This window comes from Macaca nemestrina, chromosome 6 (genome assembly GCF_043159975.1).
Source record: "Macaca nemestrina isolate mMacNem1 chromosome 6, mMacNem.hap1, whole genome shotgun sequence".
Taxonomy (NCBI): domain Eukaryota; kingdom Metazoa; phylum Chordata; class Mammalia; order Primates; family Cercopithecidae; genus Macaca; species Macaca nemestrina.
This window is the reverse complement of record NC_092130.1, coordinates 65,908,375-65,925,236: the sequence shown is the minus strand read 5'-3', so window position 1 is coordinate 65,925,236 and position 16,862 is coordinate 65,908,375. Positions and strand designations below refer to the sequence as shown.

Below are 16,862 nucleotides of genomic sequence, written 5' to 3'. Positions count from 1 at the left end.
AAACTAGAAAATCTAGAAGAAATGGATAAATTCCTGGACACCTATACCCTCCCAAGACCGAACCAAGAAGAAATTGAATTCCTGAATTGACCAATAATGAGTTCTGAAATTGAGGCAGGAATAAATTGCCTACCAACCAAAAAAAAAAAAAAAGCCCAGGACCAGATGCATTCACAACTGAATTCTACCAGAGGTACAAAGAAGAGCTGGTGCCATTTCTACAGAAACTATCCCAAAAAATCACAAAGGAGGGACTGCTCCCTAACTGATTCTATGCGGCTAGCATCATCCTGATACCAAAACCTGGCAGAGATAAAACAAAAAGAGAAAACTTCTAGTCAATATCCTTGATGAAAATTGATGAAAAAATCCTCAATAAAATACTGGCAAACCAAATTCAGCAGCACATCAAAAGGCTTATCCACCATGATCAAGTTGGCTTCATCCCTGGGATCCAAGATTGGTTCAGCATATGCAAATCAATAAATGTGATTCATCACAATAACAGAACTAAACATAAAACCCACATAATTATCTCAATAGATGCAGAAAAGACCATCGAAAAAATTCAACATCCCTGCATGTTAAACGCTCTCAATAAACTAGGTATTGAAGGAACATACCTCAAAATAATAAGAGCCATCTATGACAAATCCACTGCCAGTATCATAATGGGCAAAAGCCAGAAGCATTCCCCTTGAAAACCAGCACAAGACAAGGATGCCCTCTCTCACCACTCCTATTCAACATAGTATGGGAAGTTCTGGCCAGGGTAATCAGGTAAGAGAAAGAAAGAAAGGGTGTTCAAATAGGAAGAGAGGAAGTCAAATTACCTTTGCAGATGACATGATCCTGTATCTAGAAAACCCCATCATCTCAAACTTCTTAAACTGATAAACTTCTTAAACTGATAAGCAACTTCAGCAAAGTCTCAGGATACAAAATCAGTGTGCAAAAATTGCTAGCATTCCTATATACCACCAACAGGCAAGCAGAGAGCCAAATCATGAATGAACTGCCATTCACAATTGCTACAAAAAGAATAAAATATCTAGGAATACAGTTAACGAGGGAAGTGAAGGACCTCTTCAAGGAGAACTACAAACCAGTGCTCAAAGAAATCAGAAAGGACACAAACAAATTGAGAAACATTCCATGCTCATCGATAAGAATCAATATCATGAAAATAGCCATACTGCCCAAAGTAATTTAATAGTTTCAATGTTATTCCCATTAAACTACCATTGCCATTCTTCACAGATTTAGAAAAAAACTATTTTTAATTTACATGGAACCAAACAAGAGTTGGAATTGCCAAGACAATCCTAAGCAAAAAGAACAAAGCTGGAGGCATCATGCTACCCAACTTCAAACTATATTATAGGGCTACAGTAACTAAAACACCATGGTAAACTGGTACAAAAACAGACACATAAACCAATGGAACAGAAATGAAGGCCACACACGTACAACCATCTGATCTTCAGCAAACCTGACAAAAACAAGCAATGCAGGAGTCCCTATTTAATAAATGATGCTGGGAGATCTGGCTGGCTATATGCAGAAAATTGAAACTGGATCCCTTCCTTACAGCTTATACAAAAATTAACCAAGGTGCATTAAATACTTAAATGTAAAACCCAAAACTATAAAAACCCTAGGAGAAAATCTAGGCAGTACCATTCAGGACATAGTCACAGGGAAAGATTTTATGACAGAAATGCCAAAAGCAATTGCAACAGGCAAAAATTGACCACTGGGATCTAATTAAACTAAAGAGTTTCTGCACAGCAAAAGAAGCTATTGACAAGGTGAACAGACAACCTACAGAATGGGAGAAAATTTTTGCAATCTATCCATCTGACAAAGGTCTAATACCCAAAGTCTACATTGCGCACTGCTGTGTTCCATTGCTGTTTTTCTGACCCATTGGTTTTTACCCAGGGTTCTTACCTGGTTTTCCAGCTTCCTCACCAGGCAGGGATCTAGGCTTCTCCTCTATGCCTTGGACTGGTAAAATCAGAGAGAGAGCCTCCGTCAGGACCCCTTGCCAATCTTCCAGATATCTATAGTTGCTTAGAGATCTGAGATTGTCTCTTTCCTCACAGGGAAAGGCGATTCCAACCCCAGAGACTGCGGGCCAGTCACTTCCCACTCCTCTCTCCGTAAAAGCAAAGTCCTCAAATAACGACTACTCATGCTGCACCCATTTCCTTACCTTTGAAAGGACATGAGGATCAGATGCAAAAAGCTTCTAAAGGTGGCTCTCCCTGCTGTCTGAGGAAGTGGAAGTATGAAGATGGATCAAAGAATTGACTTGAACTCCTTTTAGCTTCACTGTGGATGGTGGTGGTGTTACTTATACGCATTGCTGGCACTTGGCTTTGTGTTGATCATTTTTCTGTTGGTCTGAGGATTCTCTCCATGCACAGAGTCTAATGGATATCCAGAGGCAGTGCATTACAAACCAGTCACTCCTAAAAGAAGCTTTAGTGTAAAAAGACCACTCATTTTCTTAAAATGAGTTCCAGCAATATAATTTTGCTCAAGAAGAAAACTTTTTAGTTCCATGAAAAAGAATTCACCATCAGTTACCAAACCTGATGTTTTCTTTGCTAAAGTCAATAATATAAATACAAACTTGGGCCCACAGTTTAGTGTAATTCTAAAGCTCATTCTTATTGTAAATCTAATGATTGAGGGAACTTTAATATTCATTATCTCTAACTTTCTGATGTTCAAGAAAACGGAAGTCCTACAATGTTAGCTAATCGCTTCAACCTGACGTGGTTAGTGCAAAGTCAAGTACTTAGAACGCAATTATCAATCTCAGCTCATTGTTTTGTCTTCCCCACTACATTGCCTTTCTTAAAAAGTTATCTTCCTCCACCTAGCACCCCAGTAACCTGTGACTCTCTTTGTGAAATATCCTTTATCCATCACTGAAAAGAATTAAATGGAATGACTTCTTAAAGTAATCCAAAAGCCCAAGTGAAAGCTGTGGGTCATCAGATCCCATAGAGTGAGCAAGGAAGAAGACAGAATCTGCCCTTGCTGGCCCTTTATCAGCTCCCAGGACTTGTTGAAGACTTTCATCAAGAAAGCAAGTGATTGGATTAAGTATCCATGCCTTTCATCAGCTGCTGTAGGTCTTGGCAGTGTTACTGCAATGCTGTCACCCTTTTCATTTTTCCCATCCATTTGAAATGCAGTGTACCTAAATTTCCAACAAAATCATAACACAGACTCTGTCAGTTAATTAAAGTGTGCTAACAAGCATACAAATTGCTAAGTCACTCTGGGAGGCTATCAGTTCTGGGTGTACTTATACATTCAGCACTGGAAACATGCCTTTCCAGTAGTACACAGCCAGAAATACCAAGCGGGTTTGCAAAGGACAGGATTAACCTTGGCCTCATGGCATTTTGTCTTTCTCCAGGGAAAGGAATAACATGGAGACAACAATTGCAATACACAGTGGAGAACTCAACACCTCTTGATTAAAAAAAAAAAAAAAAAGATGAATAAAAAAGAAGTTTCCTGAAGGAGTAGGATAGAATTTACTGCAGAAAGAAAGTGGTAGTATCTCTCTATTTCAATTTAAGTGTTGTTCCCAGGCAGATACAGGTACTTCTAAAAAGACATAGATTCAAGAAAAATAGTATTTTGAGTCATAGTTACTAAATGAAGCTACAGCTCACAATGATCCTTGGGATGAAGACTATGACCCCCAGCAAAGTTACAAAGGATTCTGCTCTGGAATTTATCAACTGCTTTGTTTGTTCTCTTAACAGGTAAAAAATGCAGCTGCCAATGTACTCAGGGAAACATGGCTAATTTACAAAAATACAAAGCTAGTAAAAAAGATAGATCATGCAAAAGTAAGAAAACATCAACGAAAATTCTTGCAAGCTATTCATCAGTAAGTATCATTTTTCATTTTTATCCTGCTTTTGTGTCCTTGGCTTTCAATTTTTGCACTTGGTTGTTCTTGTTTCATAAGGAAAGAAAAAAGAAAACATTGTCATGTTTGCTTCCAGAAGATGTTATATGGCAATTTAATCATTCCACAGTAAGATCCTGAGAATAACCTCAGTTCCTTTAATGGTTAAAAATCACTTATTAGTACTAGAATATTAGTTAAAATGTCTTCTCAGTTTCTCTTTAGAATAACTTCTGCTAAGATGGTATTTCTTAATTTAACCTATTTATTCAGATAGTTTGCTCTAGGATATTTTTAGCTTTATTTTCTAAACATAGCTTCAAACATATTTATATGAATGTAGTGCATATAACTCATTTAATACTTGAATTTTAAATTAGTTTTTAATCAGAAATTTGGCTGTGTTCATTTTAAATGTTCTAGTTTGTATAGACCTTTTACTCTCTTATCATTATTTTAACTTTATCCAAACCACTATCGTTTAAGTCCTTTGTGCTGTTCCATTGTTATATAATTAACATAGACTTTTAAAGTAACAATCTACATCTAGTAAGATGCATTGATAATTTTAAAGCACAGGGTCTTTCTCCTCCAGGCTGGCAGCATCCTTACTGTAAGTATTATTCATGTGGGTATCGATTGTCATGCCATGCAGACTTGCTCGTAATACCATTTCTGTATGGAGAAGAGCAGATACGGTCACATTTGTGGCTCAGAACAGTGGCTTTCCTTATGAAACCTACCAGGGTAATAATGGAAAGGTGGGTAAATACAAGATGCTTTGGCTATCCAATGAGATTTGTCTCTCAGAGCCAACTAGTATAACAGACAAGAAAACTCAGAGGCTGCAATTTTTATTTCGCATGTTCAGGTAATTCATATGTAATACAGTACCACTAACATTTTGTAGGAAATTACTAAGCATTCATCTACTACCCTAGAATACAAAACCTGTCCATTGAACTGCCCTGCTTAAATAGGTATCACTGAAAATGTAGAATATGTAATTATGGACAGATTCGTACTTCCACAGAAATTAAAACTCAAGTATCCTGAGATTTATAGTAGAGGCAGGCTCTGCACATATGGTAGAGTATCTGACCTTCATTGCTACTCACTCATGCTCTTTCCCCAGCTTTACTAACACACTTTCCTAAGATAGTGATGCTCTTTCCTCTGTAGCTCAGTGACTTGACACACCACCATGGTTTTTCTCCCTTTGTAAGGAAAACACAAGGCTGTAGTTTTCAAATAATACTCTTAAAATAAGGAAAAACACAGAAAGGAACATTATATTCCATCCGACTCACAAGAGGGAACTTGCTCTAGACCTTACAGTTACAGTTATAATCCAGAACCACCACCCAGGAGCACTTGCCTAGACATCTTGATTCCTTGAAGTTTAGATTGAAGAGAATGAGAACGCTTCCTGCCTCCCCACCCAGAGATGCTGAGCTTTCGCCTCCATGTTCCTCAACCTATTTTCCTGTCAAACAGGCATCTTCCTCAAGGGACTCATCTCGCACAACTCTCCTATTACAGTGATCTTCCCCTGCTAAAACCATACTACATAGTAACCCCAACATTCATACAGGAGGTCCACAGGCCATACCATGGCAAAATCATTTTTGTACCTTTAATATTTTGATATTAACCTATATTTAGTATGTTAAAAAGAAACCTTACCTTAGTGCATGTGAGAAGATATGTATGTCCAGGGCGGAAGGGTGTGAGATGACACGGCAGTAAGCAAGTGTGGTCGGTCTATGTGTTGAGCAGCCACACATTCCATTGCCTCCAGGATCTTATCTGGGTCCTTTCCTGTCAGTCTGACCTATCAAATAGAAAATTACATGTGATTTACCTTTAATAATTTTTCATATAACAACAAATCCAAAAAAATGCTGTGATAGTTTTTGCAATACGGTTTTGTAGCCATGTGCAGTGGGAATTTGTATTACATCTTATAAGACTGTTCTGGACTATTATGTTCAGAATACACTCACATTCAAAAGCCTGGGGGAGAATTTAGGGGTTTTTACTGTAAAATGCTTTCAACTTTGCTGTAGGTTATTACATTTTTACATTAAAATATTACAAAAAATAGTATTTGGGGAAGCTTAAAAACTGTCACTAAGCAAGTTGCAAATGCACCCTACAAGGCATGTCAGCCCTTTCTTAAGGGTGGGTACTGTGGAGTCGCTTGCACGGGGTCTCTTAGCATACTGTATTTGGACAGAGTGACAGAGGAAGCTACTTGTGATTTTTCTGCTTCTGTCAGACATTTCTTATTCTGTTTCTTCTGTAGCAATGTGTACTTCTAAAGCAGATAAGCTTCAGGCAACTCAGAAATGCTCTGAATTGCTTTATAAATTTTTCTAGGGGTTACCGGGTTTCCGTTGAGGTGGGGGACATTTATATTTTGTAAAAGTGTAACTATGTTTATTCATACAAGCTTTGTTTGGCTAGATCATTCTAATCATGCATACTTACCTTTCATTTTAGCTTAGTGTTGGAAGTTAGGGAGTGAAGTCATAGGGAAAGCACATAGGGCTCGATTCCTACGGGCAAGGCTTCCATTGCCCACTGTGCAGATCCACTGAGACCCTCAGCCTTATCTGTCGGCACTGGGTACAATCAGACCTTACTAGCTGAAGAAAAACGTTAAAATTCATTCGATAGATCACTCCTGGCCTCTCCTACTCTCTGATTTGTCCTGGGTGCTTTTTCAGCAGCTCTCCGCTTCTGCCAGTCCCTGCTGTCTCAACTCTGTTTCTCTTTTCCAAACTTCATAGCCTCTCTATCCTCTGTTGGATGCTGAACTGTCCAGGCCTGTGCCCTCTTTTCAGTAATTTTCTTTTTAGATTGTCACTTAGTGCCATGAAGTGTTCTCTTTCTCTTAACTTTTAACCCTTTTTCTGGTAGCAACCTTACCTTTAAAGTTTATCATTCTTTTATTTCAACTATGGACCAACATGAATTTGTTTCGGAGCCAAGAAATCCAATCTACTTGATTTGTGTATCATGAGAGTTGGATTACCTGCCTTTCAGAAACCCCAGGCTTCTGAGTTGTCCTAATTTAGAAAAGATGTGCCCCCCGACAAAAAAACAATTATAATGCCTTTGTTTCAAATATTGTTCTTTTAACCATATCACATTCATATTAGGCAAAAATATTTCTTGTTGTTGACTTGAACATCAAATATCAAGAGGCCATGATGACTTTATGCATGCTCTTCCTTCTGAACTCTTATTCAGAAGGAAGCTGAGTGCTTTCAGATGGGAAAGTATAGTAGCAATGAAGAAGGATAATGGAATAGTGTTTCTCTTTGGCCAATATGTCAAAATCCTGCAGAACCATAACAGGATCTTCCAGCTAATGAATCGAGCCCCCTGTGCACAACTGAACACCACATTGTGTTATTTTGTTCCAGAATATTTTACAGTTTCTTTTCTTTTGTTTTGTCTTTTTATTTCAACAAAATGAAAATAGAGCTCGGAAGTAAGTTGTGTGAGCCGCTCCTTTCAACATTTGCAGAATTTTCTACTGGCTGCATGCACCCAGCGGATCCTTTATTTGTGAATTTTGGTAGTCTGATTGCTGCTATGGAAATGTTATCCAAAATCATGATATTTTCCTGTGATAAGTGAAGTTCACAAGGAAGAAATCAACATATGTTTCTTATTCTTATTTTTTGGGGGGAAAGAAGTGTAATACACATCTGCATGTTACCTTTTATTCTGGCAGCTGCAGCTTAAGCAGGTTTTTTCTATCAGCTCCCCTACATTACAGGCAGTGTAAGAAACAAACAACAAGACAAGATGATTTCTGGAAGCTAAAGGAATTCCAATCGAATAGGGCTACTCTATGTCAGCTTTCCAGATTCGTAGAAAATAAAATGGGCAAAATTCTACTGTCAGACATAGTATAGTAATCCAAGAGAAGTAAATTCGGCCCCGTTGTTTCCAAGATGAAGTACCCACTTAAGCTAAGAAACTGCCACTGGCTGTTCTAATCTGACTTGTAGAATTCAGGACTTTCTCTGTACTCATCATTACTTGCTGGAGGCATCTGGTCCAGAGCCCAAACTTCCGTCATTTCTGTGCCACCAATACTACAACTTAAATTTGAAAATGAAACTTTATACAAATTCCTTTATAGAAATTTTAATCCATTTTTATACAAATGGATTAAAAATATTACGAAGAAAGGTAAAGGTAATTGTCAATTGATAGTTGGAATACTGGTATTGAATTCTAGCCATAGGCTGTTGCCTGCAGAAAGCTCTGAGCTGAGATTCTGCTCTTTTTTTTAAAAAAAAAAAAAAAAAGCAGGTGTTAGGAGACAAAGACAGAGTGGGACCAGCCTGTGACGTTTTTCTTGCAGTAATGAAGAATTAGAAGAGAACTGAAAGGAATAACTGTTTTCCATCTTAAGTATCACTTAAAGTCATCTAGGATACCTCTGTTGGTATGAATCCAGCAGTGCAGAAACATTGTTCTAATCTAACACATTTCATTCCATATGTGAGGAAACTAAAGGTCCAGTTAGAGTCAGTGAGGATGGAATCCACTGTTGTACATTGCTCTTTCTTCAGTACACTTCTGTGTAATGACCCATAGATGTCTAAGTGTTCTTTTTAGGAGGTATAGGGTGGGGGTAGTTGCCTGTTTTTCAAAGGCACACATCAAAAATTGTAACCCTATTAATTACTGAGGGAAATTTTTCTCAACAATTATATTGGATCTAAATACATGCTTGTAAATTTATTTTAGACTAGGACATATTCCATCTCTATAATAGCATAAAAAGGAGCCAGTTAACTTCGTTCCAGTGTTCTAATAAACACATAGTCGCAATGAGAAGTTATAACCTTCAACTGTTGTAGATTGGTAAAGATCGTGTTGTAGGTAGGTGTCAGCTAAACTTACTGGCAGAAGGCACTGCATCTTCACTGTAGAGCAGATTTGGTGACATATTGGATATCCTAGTTTCAGAACAAAATCACTGAACATTATGAACATATTACAGAAATCTCCCTGGCAGTAAAATCTTGCCCTGTGAGTTTTTATTCCTTCTACATAATTACCTTTCATTTCAATTGAAAAATAATACAAAATACTCTCTCTAGCATTAAAACTATACTTTGTAAAATGACTTGTCATCAAAGTAAAATAAGATTGGCATGACTGTTTGTTTGTTTGTTTTCATTAAATAGTTTAGAAGAACCTACTTCTCTTTTGGGAAAAAGCTTTTAGTTGTTAGCTTAAGGAACAATAAACCACATTTGTCTTATTGGAAAATCTTTCTTGGTACACAGTCAACACTGAATAAATATTTGTTGAAAAATAATATAGTAAATAAAGAATAGCAGAGTTCTTACCTAAAAATGTTTCCTAATACCATTTTTTGACTCTTAATTGACTCCTCATCAGGTACATACAATGATATTTAACAGTAGCTAAACATAATCTTACGAGTAGAGACTCCATCTGCCAGATACTATAATTGTCCTCTGACTTTTATCTACACTGAAAATTAAGGGAAATTTTTCCTAGGAAATGGTCTGGCCTCCCTTCAAATTTAATGGCAGTTCAAGATAAAAGTTAAATGAAATACAGTGAAGAAAAAGATAATAATTATGTGTTTTGTGTTATATTGCTGCTGGTTGAATAAAAGTTTTTTTTTTTTTTGTTAATAAGAATCTCACTTATCACTGTGTTTTCATCAGGTTCAAATACCTAACCCAATCCATTTCAGACTAAACAGGGCTAATACCTGTATCTAGTCATGTAGGCATAGGAAGGTGCTCATTGCTCCAACATCGATGAAATTCCAGTTGCTTTGCATATTTCTTCCTATGTCTATTTGTCATGATACTGGGGCTTTAAGGAATGTTTTGGCTTTTTCTCATATGGTTAAATCCTTATGAGTCTTTCTGAATCCAACTTTACCTGGTAAATAGTTGTCCTAAGGACATCTCATCTATTGCTGTCTCTCTCCTTTCTTTTTTGCGGTGTTGGGGAAGCATGCTTCTCATTGAACCAGACACATAACCAGTTTGGACTTACCCCAGATATTCAAGGCATTATCCATGCAGTTATTTGCTCTTGTCAATTTTGTGCATGCTCTTTGGAAGGCATAAGATTGCTGTAGAGAGAAGGGAACCTTTCTGATATCAGATTCTGTCTTTTAGATTAAGAAGTGTAAAAATGGAGCAGAGGAAACTGAATGACCAAGCAAACACCTTGGTGGACTTGGCAAAGGTAAGTCTGAGGTGCTTAGCCCTCATAGTTGCATCTGTTGAAATCAGCCACTGCACAGTCACTAATCATTCATGTTTCAAGAGGATCCCAACCCAAATTTAATTAGTAAATCAAACCAACCAAGCACCCTAAAATGATGGTCCAAGTTAAAAGAATGTTTCTATAACTCTCATTTAATGTACTCTTTCCCTGTTACGTTATTCAACCCCATTCTGAAAACATTCCTAGTTACAGTGATTTGGAAGTACCATAAGAAGCTTAAGTGGAATAGGAGACAATACCTGTGAGATTTTTATTTGCATGTAAATCTCATCCCAGTAAGAGCAGAACTGCATCCGAGGTGTGAGTGTGATATTCAGGAATGAATAGGACTCATCAATTAAATTTTGTTCTATGTATTTTAAGCAAAGTCAAAAGAATGCAAAGTTGAAATAAAAATAAAAGATACCACCTGTAATCCCAGCACTTTGGGAGGCCGAGACGGGCGGATCACAAGGTCAGGAGATCGAGACCATCCTGGCTAACCCAGTGAAACCCTGTCTCTACTAAAAAATACAAAAAACTAGCCGGGTGAGGTAGCGGGCGCCTGTAGTCCCAGCTACTCGGGAGGCTGAGGCAGGAGAATGGCGTCAACCCGGGAGGCGGAGCTTGCAGTGAGCTGAGATCTGGCCACTGCACTCCAGCCTGGGCGACGGAGCGAGACTCCGTCTCAAAAAAAATAATAATAATAAAAAATAAAAAAATAAAAGACACCAGAAATTACATCCTAAAATGAAAGTTATCACCCCAAAGTGATCATTTTTTATGATTCTTTCTCCATTTCATTATTTCAAAATCATACCACTTTTTAAAAAGTATATTAATGGTCTCCAAATTATTCTACCTTATTTGCGACATTTATCTGATCAATTTCTGGTTGTTTCTCCCCACATAAAACCCATCCTTAAAACATAAATATTTGTCAGCAATCAAAACATTGCATTTTCCTGGTTGAGTTCTAAAGGTGGTATTAGAATAGCATTTATATAATTGTTCAGCCTTTTACCCAAATGCTTTGAAAGAGACAACTCTCAGTTGCATCTTACAAACTGTTTTTTTTGTTTGAGAAATCAGCCATGATTTTACTAAAGCCTCAAGTATAATCCATAAAAATTACAAGTATTTGTTCTAGTCTCATTAAATAATGCATCTAAATTACATTCATTTCAATGTATATCAGTACCACATACTAGATGAAGATGCTAAGTATTTAATGATTTACCCTAGGAGAGCATATATCATGCATATAAACTGGACAGCACACATATATAAGGTATGAAGACATCCTCGATTAATGTGTGTAAATGTGGCTGTTACTTGGACATATGAAAAAAAGATGGGCAAGCTCCATCACTCCTAGGTTAAATGATTTTTAATGGATATTTTTATGGAAAAATGAACAGACCACATTGGAATATGATGGAGAGATGTAATTTTACTTCAAGAGTACCACTGTGAGGCAAGATGCTATTTCTTTATTAATGTACTTATTATGACCACAGGACTGTACGTACCATAAAGGCTCAGTATTTTTGTAAATGAATGGATGCTGTTCACATATTCTCAAGACTGTGTAGTAAAATTAAGTGTCTGCACTATGTCTCTGATCAAACTGAAACAAGGTGCCTATAATCTGAATGATAACTCCCTTATCAGTTCATTTACCATCTTTAAAAGATTGTTAAGCAGAAGAAGAGCATATGATAGAAGAGAAACGAAGTAGAAGGAAGGACAGCTTAAATGAAGGGATCTCAGACTTGGGAAAGTCTGCACTAAACTAAGATTAAAACCTTTTCTTCCCCTTCACTAGCCTTTCCCCTTTCTAGCTCTGAGCTGATCAGTCCTTTCTCTTTGTCTTTTGGCTACTCAGGAAATATACCTAGAAATCCGAGTTATGGATATCCTGTGATCAAGACAGTCAATTTCAAGGTTCACTAGGAATCCAGAAACATTTTCCTATTTTAACCACTTAGCTTTGATTAAGCCTTAGCCAGTAGGTCAGAGCCACAGCCAACAAGGTAGACTGGTAACTTTAGTATCTCCCTCAACTAATATTCTCTCAATTATCTGTAAAATTTCCATTTGACCCAATGGAGAGAGGCCTATAATTTGAAACAAAGGATAACAAACAATATTTAGGAATTTATTGCTTTAAATTACAAAATTGTAAAGCCAGTTAATCCTAAACTTCATTTATATTTTACCCTCAACATTTCTGCTAAATCCCAATACTGATTCTGCCCATTTTTAAAAAATTACCCCTGCCCTAATGTTATGTGTTGCAAAATGAATTTGATGTGTACTAACCTTTGTGACAACCTTTAACATACATATATAAATATTAAATTGAAATGTTTTTGTCTATCCTGATACCACCTACAATCATTGGGCATACCACCAGTAGCAGTACCTGCTCCACATTTTCTACAACTGAACCAAAGATCTTATATTTCTGTTATAAATCCTAGCATTGAACAGATACAATGAATTGACTTTGCAAGATGAGCTGTTCAGTTTGCTGACACCCCTGTTATACTGAATGCCACCAGCAAGAGACTGGAGCTAAACCTCTGAGAGGTGGACAGTTTGTGTTCAGGGCAAGTATAATTAACCTTCTCAATCCTGTTTTTCAGACCCAGAATATCATGTATGATATGATTTCTGACTTAAACGAAAGGAGTGAAGACTTCGAGAAGAGGATTGTTACCCTGGAAACAAAATTAGAGACTTTGATTGGTAGCATCCACGCCCTCCCTGGGCTCATAAGCCAGACCATCAGGCAGCAGCAGAGAGATTTCATTGAGGCTCAGATGGAGAGCTACGACAAGCATGTCACTTACAATGCTGAGCGGTCCCGGTCCTCATCCAGGAGGCGGCGGTCCTCTTCCACAGCGCCACCAACTTCATCAGAGAGTAGCTAGAAGAGAATAAGTTAACCACAAAATAAGACTTTTTGCCATCATATGGTCAATATTTTAGCTTTTATTGTAAAGCCCCTATGGTTCTAATCAGCGTTATCCGGGTTCTGATGTCAGAATCCTGGGAACCTGAACACTAAGTTTTAGGCCAAAATGAGTGAAAACTCTTTTTTTTTTTCTTTCAGATGCACAGGGAATGCACCTATTATTGCTATATAGATTGTTCCTCCTGTAATTTCACTAACTTTTTATTCATGCACTTCAAACAAACTTTACTACTACATTATATGATATATAATAAAAGAAAGTTAATTTCTGCACATACTTGTTTGGTCACTTGACATTTCTAAAGCTTCACTTCTCACATTATTTTCAAGGTAAAATAGCCGATTATCATCTGATGCACACTGATAATTTTGATAGCCAAAAGTTTGGCTGGTTGGAAAAAAAGACTTTCAATTCCTCTATACCCTAAGATTTTTCTCTTGTTATGAATCATTTGCATCAATCATTTCAACCAGGATAGCTTACCAGTTTTTAGGTCGCATTGTCTCATTTTTAATTCAATTTTTTTTCAAAATGTAGAAAGTCAGTCTTTTAGCAGAACATATACAAATAAGGAGTAGAGATGCTTTCAAGAATTTTTTAATTCCCAGTTTACTAGCAAATTTATAGGAACAAAGTATCAGGGTACATCACTGTCTGTAAACAGATGGTGCAGAATTTTAGTTCTAAACTAGTTATTTCGTATCTTTCCATTTATTTATTATGAAAGGCCAAGCATGCACTTTTAAGTGTTTGGGGCCTACATGTGTGTATATTCATAGATACATGTTTGCATACAACAGCATAATGAGCATACATAAGCCTAACTCCTAACATATCCTCTAGTAAGTGATCTCATCTTTGTCTGTACTTACATATTTAACACAAGTGAATAGCATCTAGTAAATTTCACGTGTTTTAGGACACTTGTTTCCTGGATGGTTAAGGTCAGTTTGTGTGAAAGAGAACTGAGTGGTTATTGCTACAAACCTACCTGTTTGCAGATTTGCTCTAAGAATCCACTGGGTTTAGAAGAACCATGTGTGAGATGATAGCAATATGGAATTTCCTCATGTGGTGTTATTCCCTGGAGTTTACAAGAAGGCTGATGGTGGTAGGGATAATGTGTCATAAAAATAAGGCTTCGTTTGGACATCTCTGAAAGCAACCTGCTTGTATCAGCCTAAACCTAAAAATATTCAATTTTCAGGGCAATCTGCTTCAGAAGCTTTTGTCCCCCCTCTACTTCATTTTATACCATACCCTTTGGTGTCAACCTTACAACATTCAAGTTGCTAGTATGTTTTTCCTTCTTTAGCACAAACTAGAGTGATATATTTGATCCACCCTACATAGTCCAATGGATAAAATAACATTTGTAACATTCTGCATAAATAATTTAAAAACCAAACAGTTCCTTTCAATATCAAGGATATAAAACTATGATTGCTTTAGATTGCATGAGAACCACTTGCCATTTACTGTCTATCCAAAATGGCTGAAACTAAAGTCCATTCATATAGCTTATATAGGCCTCTGTTGGATGAGAATGAGGCTTGGAATTTTTTTTTTTTTTTTAATAATAAGTGAAAGGAAACAAGAACACTGGTTATAGAAACATATTGCCAAGTTAAATGAACATCAAGATCCTACTTCATCAAGATTTCTATTTCATGGATGAAATCAAATCTCATTTTATGTATTTTGGGTTACATACAAGAATATATCAAGCATTTGGTATAAACACCGGATGTAAGAAGGAGAAATTTTGGAAAAACATTAATTTGTTCTTACAATGTATATAGTTAATTCTTGTATCTTCTACCTTTGTTGTGACTAAAAGGCACAGTAGCAGCTGAAGTTTATCATCTTACAGATCAATGAACACTATCACCCCAGAACATTAGGGGACTAGGGAAAGAATAATGTATTGCTTCTCTTGTCAAAGATGAGAGAAGACAAAGATTTTAATTTATATTTCTTTACCTTGCATTTATTCTCTTCTTTTTAACTGTAGCTCTTCTAGAATAAGTCACTCTCTTATCCTTCAAAATCAATTTTTCGTTTCCTATTCTATGTAGAGTATATGAAAACTGGTAAATATTAAATTTTTTATTTCTATTTTTTTAAATGCCAAATAACCACAGTTTTAAAAGGAGGAGGGGACCCATCGGTTACATAGACATTCTGGCCTGTGATTGCTGAATCAACCCCACTTTAGGCAGAGCTACCAAGTCTCCTCCCAAATGGCTTTGAATTAGGCAGAGTCCTCTGAGGGCTGCTTAGAGGACTGCTCTTGTGGTGATAAATGCCCTGACTTGCATTTTGCTTTTCAGAATTCCCAATAATAATTAAGTTCTGTTTGTCTCATCTCAGCCTGCCACACCCTGGTCTGTTTCTCTACAGCCAGCACAAGCCATTTGGCTTCTGCAAATCATTTTAAATTACAATGGCACCACCTTCCTCAGTAATTTTCATTTCCTCCACTTACACTCAATGTCAAGGTTAGTCACTAGAAAGAAGACCCTGTGCTCTTACAGAAATGAGGATGAGCCAAATGCATAACAGATACTACATTTTGGAAATTTCATGTGTTTCTCTCTAGTTTCTCCTCCCTTTCTATTTGTTTTCCAAGAGTCTCTCCATCAAAACATCTATAGTAATCGAGTAATTATGCTCCAAAACAGAATTTGGGAATTCAGATAAAAAGCTAGGGGTTAGGGTTAATATGAACATCAAGCAATGGATTAAATAATACAGTCCTCCTATTTTTGAGCTTTGCTCAGTTTTGAGAAATAGCATGGCAAAGTGGAAGGAGTCAGACTTGAGTGTAGAACTTAGCCCTGCCACTCACTAGCGCTGTGTACTTGAACATCATTGATTCTCAGAGACTTTTGTTTTCTCATTTGTAAAATGAGCCTAAAAAGAGACAGCTATGGGGGGGCAGGGTGGGGAAAATCTGCAAAGCCTGGCATCTATTTCATCATACGATGGTAGTTACTTATATTACTACTTACAGCAAAAGGCAGCAAATATTAAACACCTCCATTATCTGTTTCTAACTGTTAGCACATGACTATATATATATATATGTACACACACACACAAAATCTGTTTATAAATATGATCCAGAAAAGTAGAAGGTGTTTGGTTAGGGAGTGCTGGGAAGGTCACCTGAGAGTTGGACCAAAGGATTCATTTACTTTTCCAGACCCATCCCTGTAGGTCCTGAGCCTCCACCCACTTCTCCTAGTCTGTGTAACACACCCTGATGCCATTTATGTGTTTTAACTTAGGGTCCCCATCCCTGGGGGCCTGGCCAGTTAGGAACTGAGCTGCACAGCAGGAGGTGAGCGATGGTACAGCAAGTAAAGCTTCATCTGTATTTACAGCTGCTCCTCATGGCTCACATTACCACCTGAGCTCTGCCTCCTGTCAGATCAGTAGCAGCATTAGATTCTCATAGAAGCATGAACTCCATTGTGATTGCACATGTCAAGGATCTAGGTTGTGAGCTCCTTATGAGAATTTAATGCCTGATGATCTGTCACTGTCTTCCATCAGCCTCAGATGGGCCCTTCTCATTGCAGGAAAACAAGCTCAGGGCTCCTACTGATTCTACATTATGGTGAGTTCTATAGTTATTTCAT

General features: G+C 37.2%; 1 protein-coding gene across 9 annotated transcripts in view; it reads left to right on the top strand.

Moving 5' to 3' along the window:
• The window catches only part of LOC105499979 (potassium calcium-activated channel subfamily N member 2), a 420,672-nt gene extending 407,170 nt beyond the window's left edge, over positions 1-13,502 (top strand). For 5 of the 9 annotated variants that reach the window (XM_071098593.1, XM_071098591.1, XM_071098590.1 and 2 more), the window contains 3 exons: positions 3,795-3,922; positions 10,141-10,210; positions 12,883-13,502. In XM_071098593.1, the coding sequence (XP_070954694.1) occupies positions 3,795-3,922; positions 10,141-10,210; positions 12,883-13,170 (486 nt within the window). In that variant the 3' untranslated portion in view covers positions 13,171-13,502. The remainder of the gene's footprint in view (positions 1-3,794; positions 3,923-10,140; positions 10,211-12,882) is intronic. The other 4 variants (XM_071098595.1, XM_071098597.1, XM_071098596.1 and 1 more) reach the window with 2 other exon arrangements.
• The last annotated feature ends 3,360 nt before the right edge of the window (positions 13,503-16,862 follow it).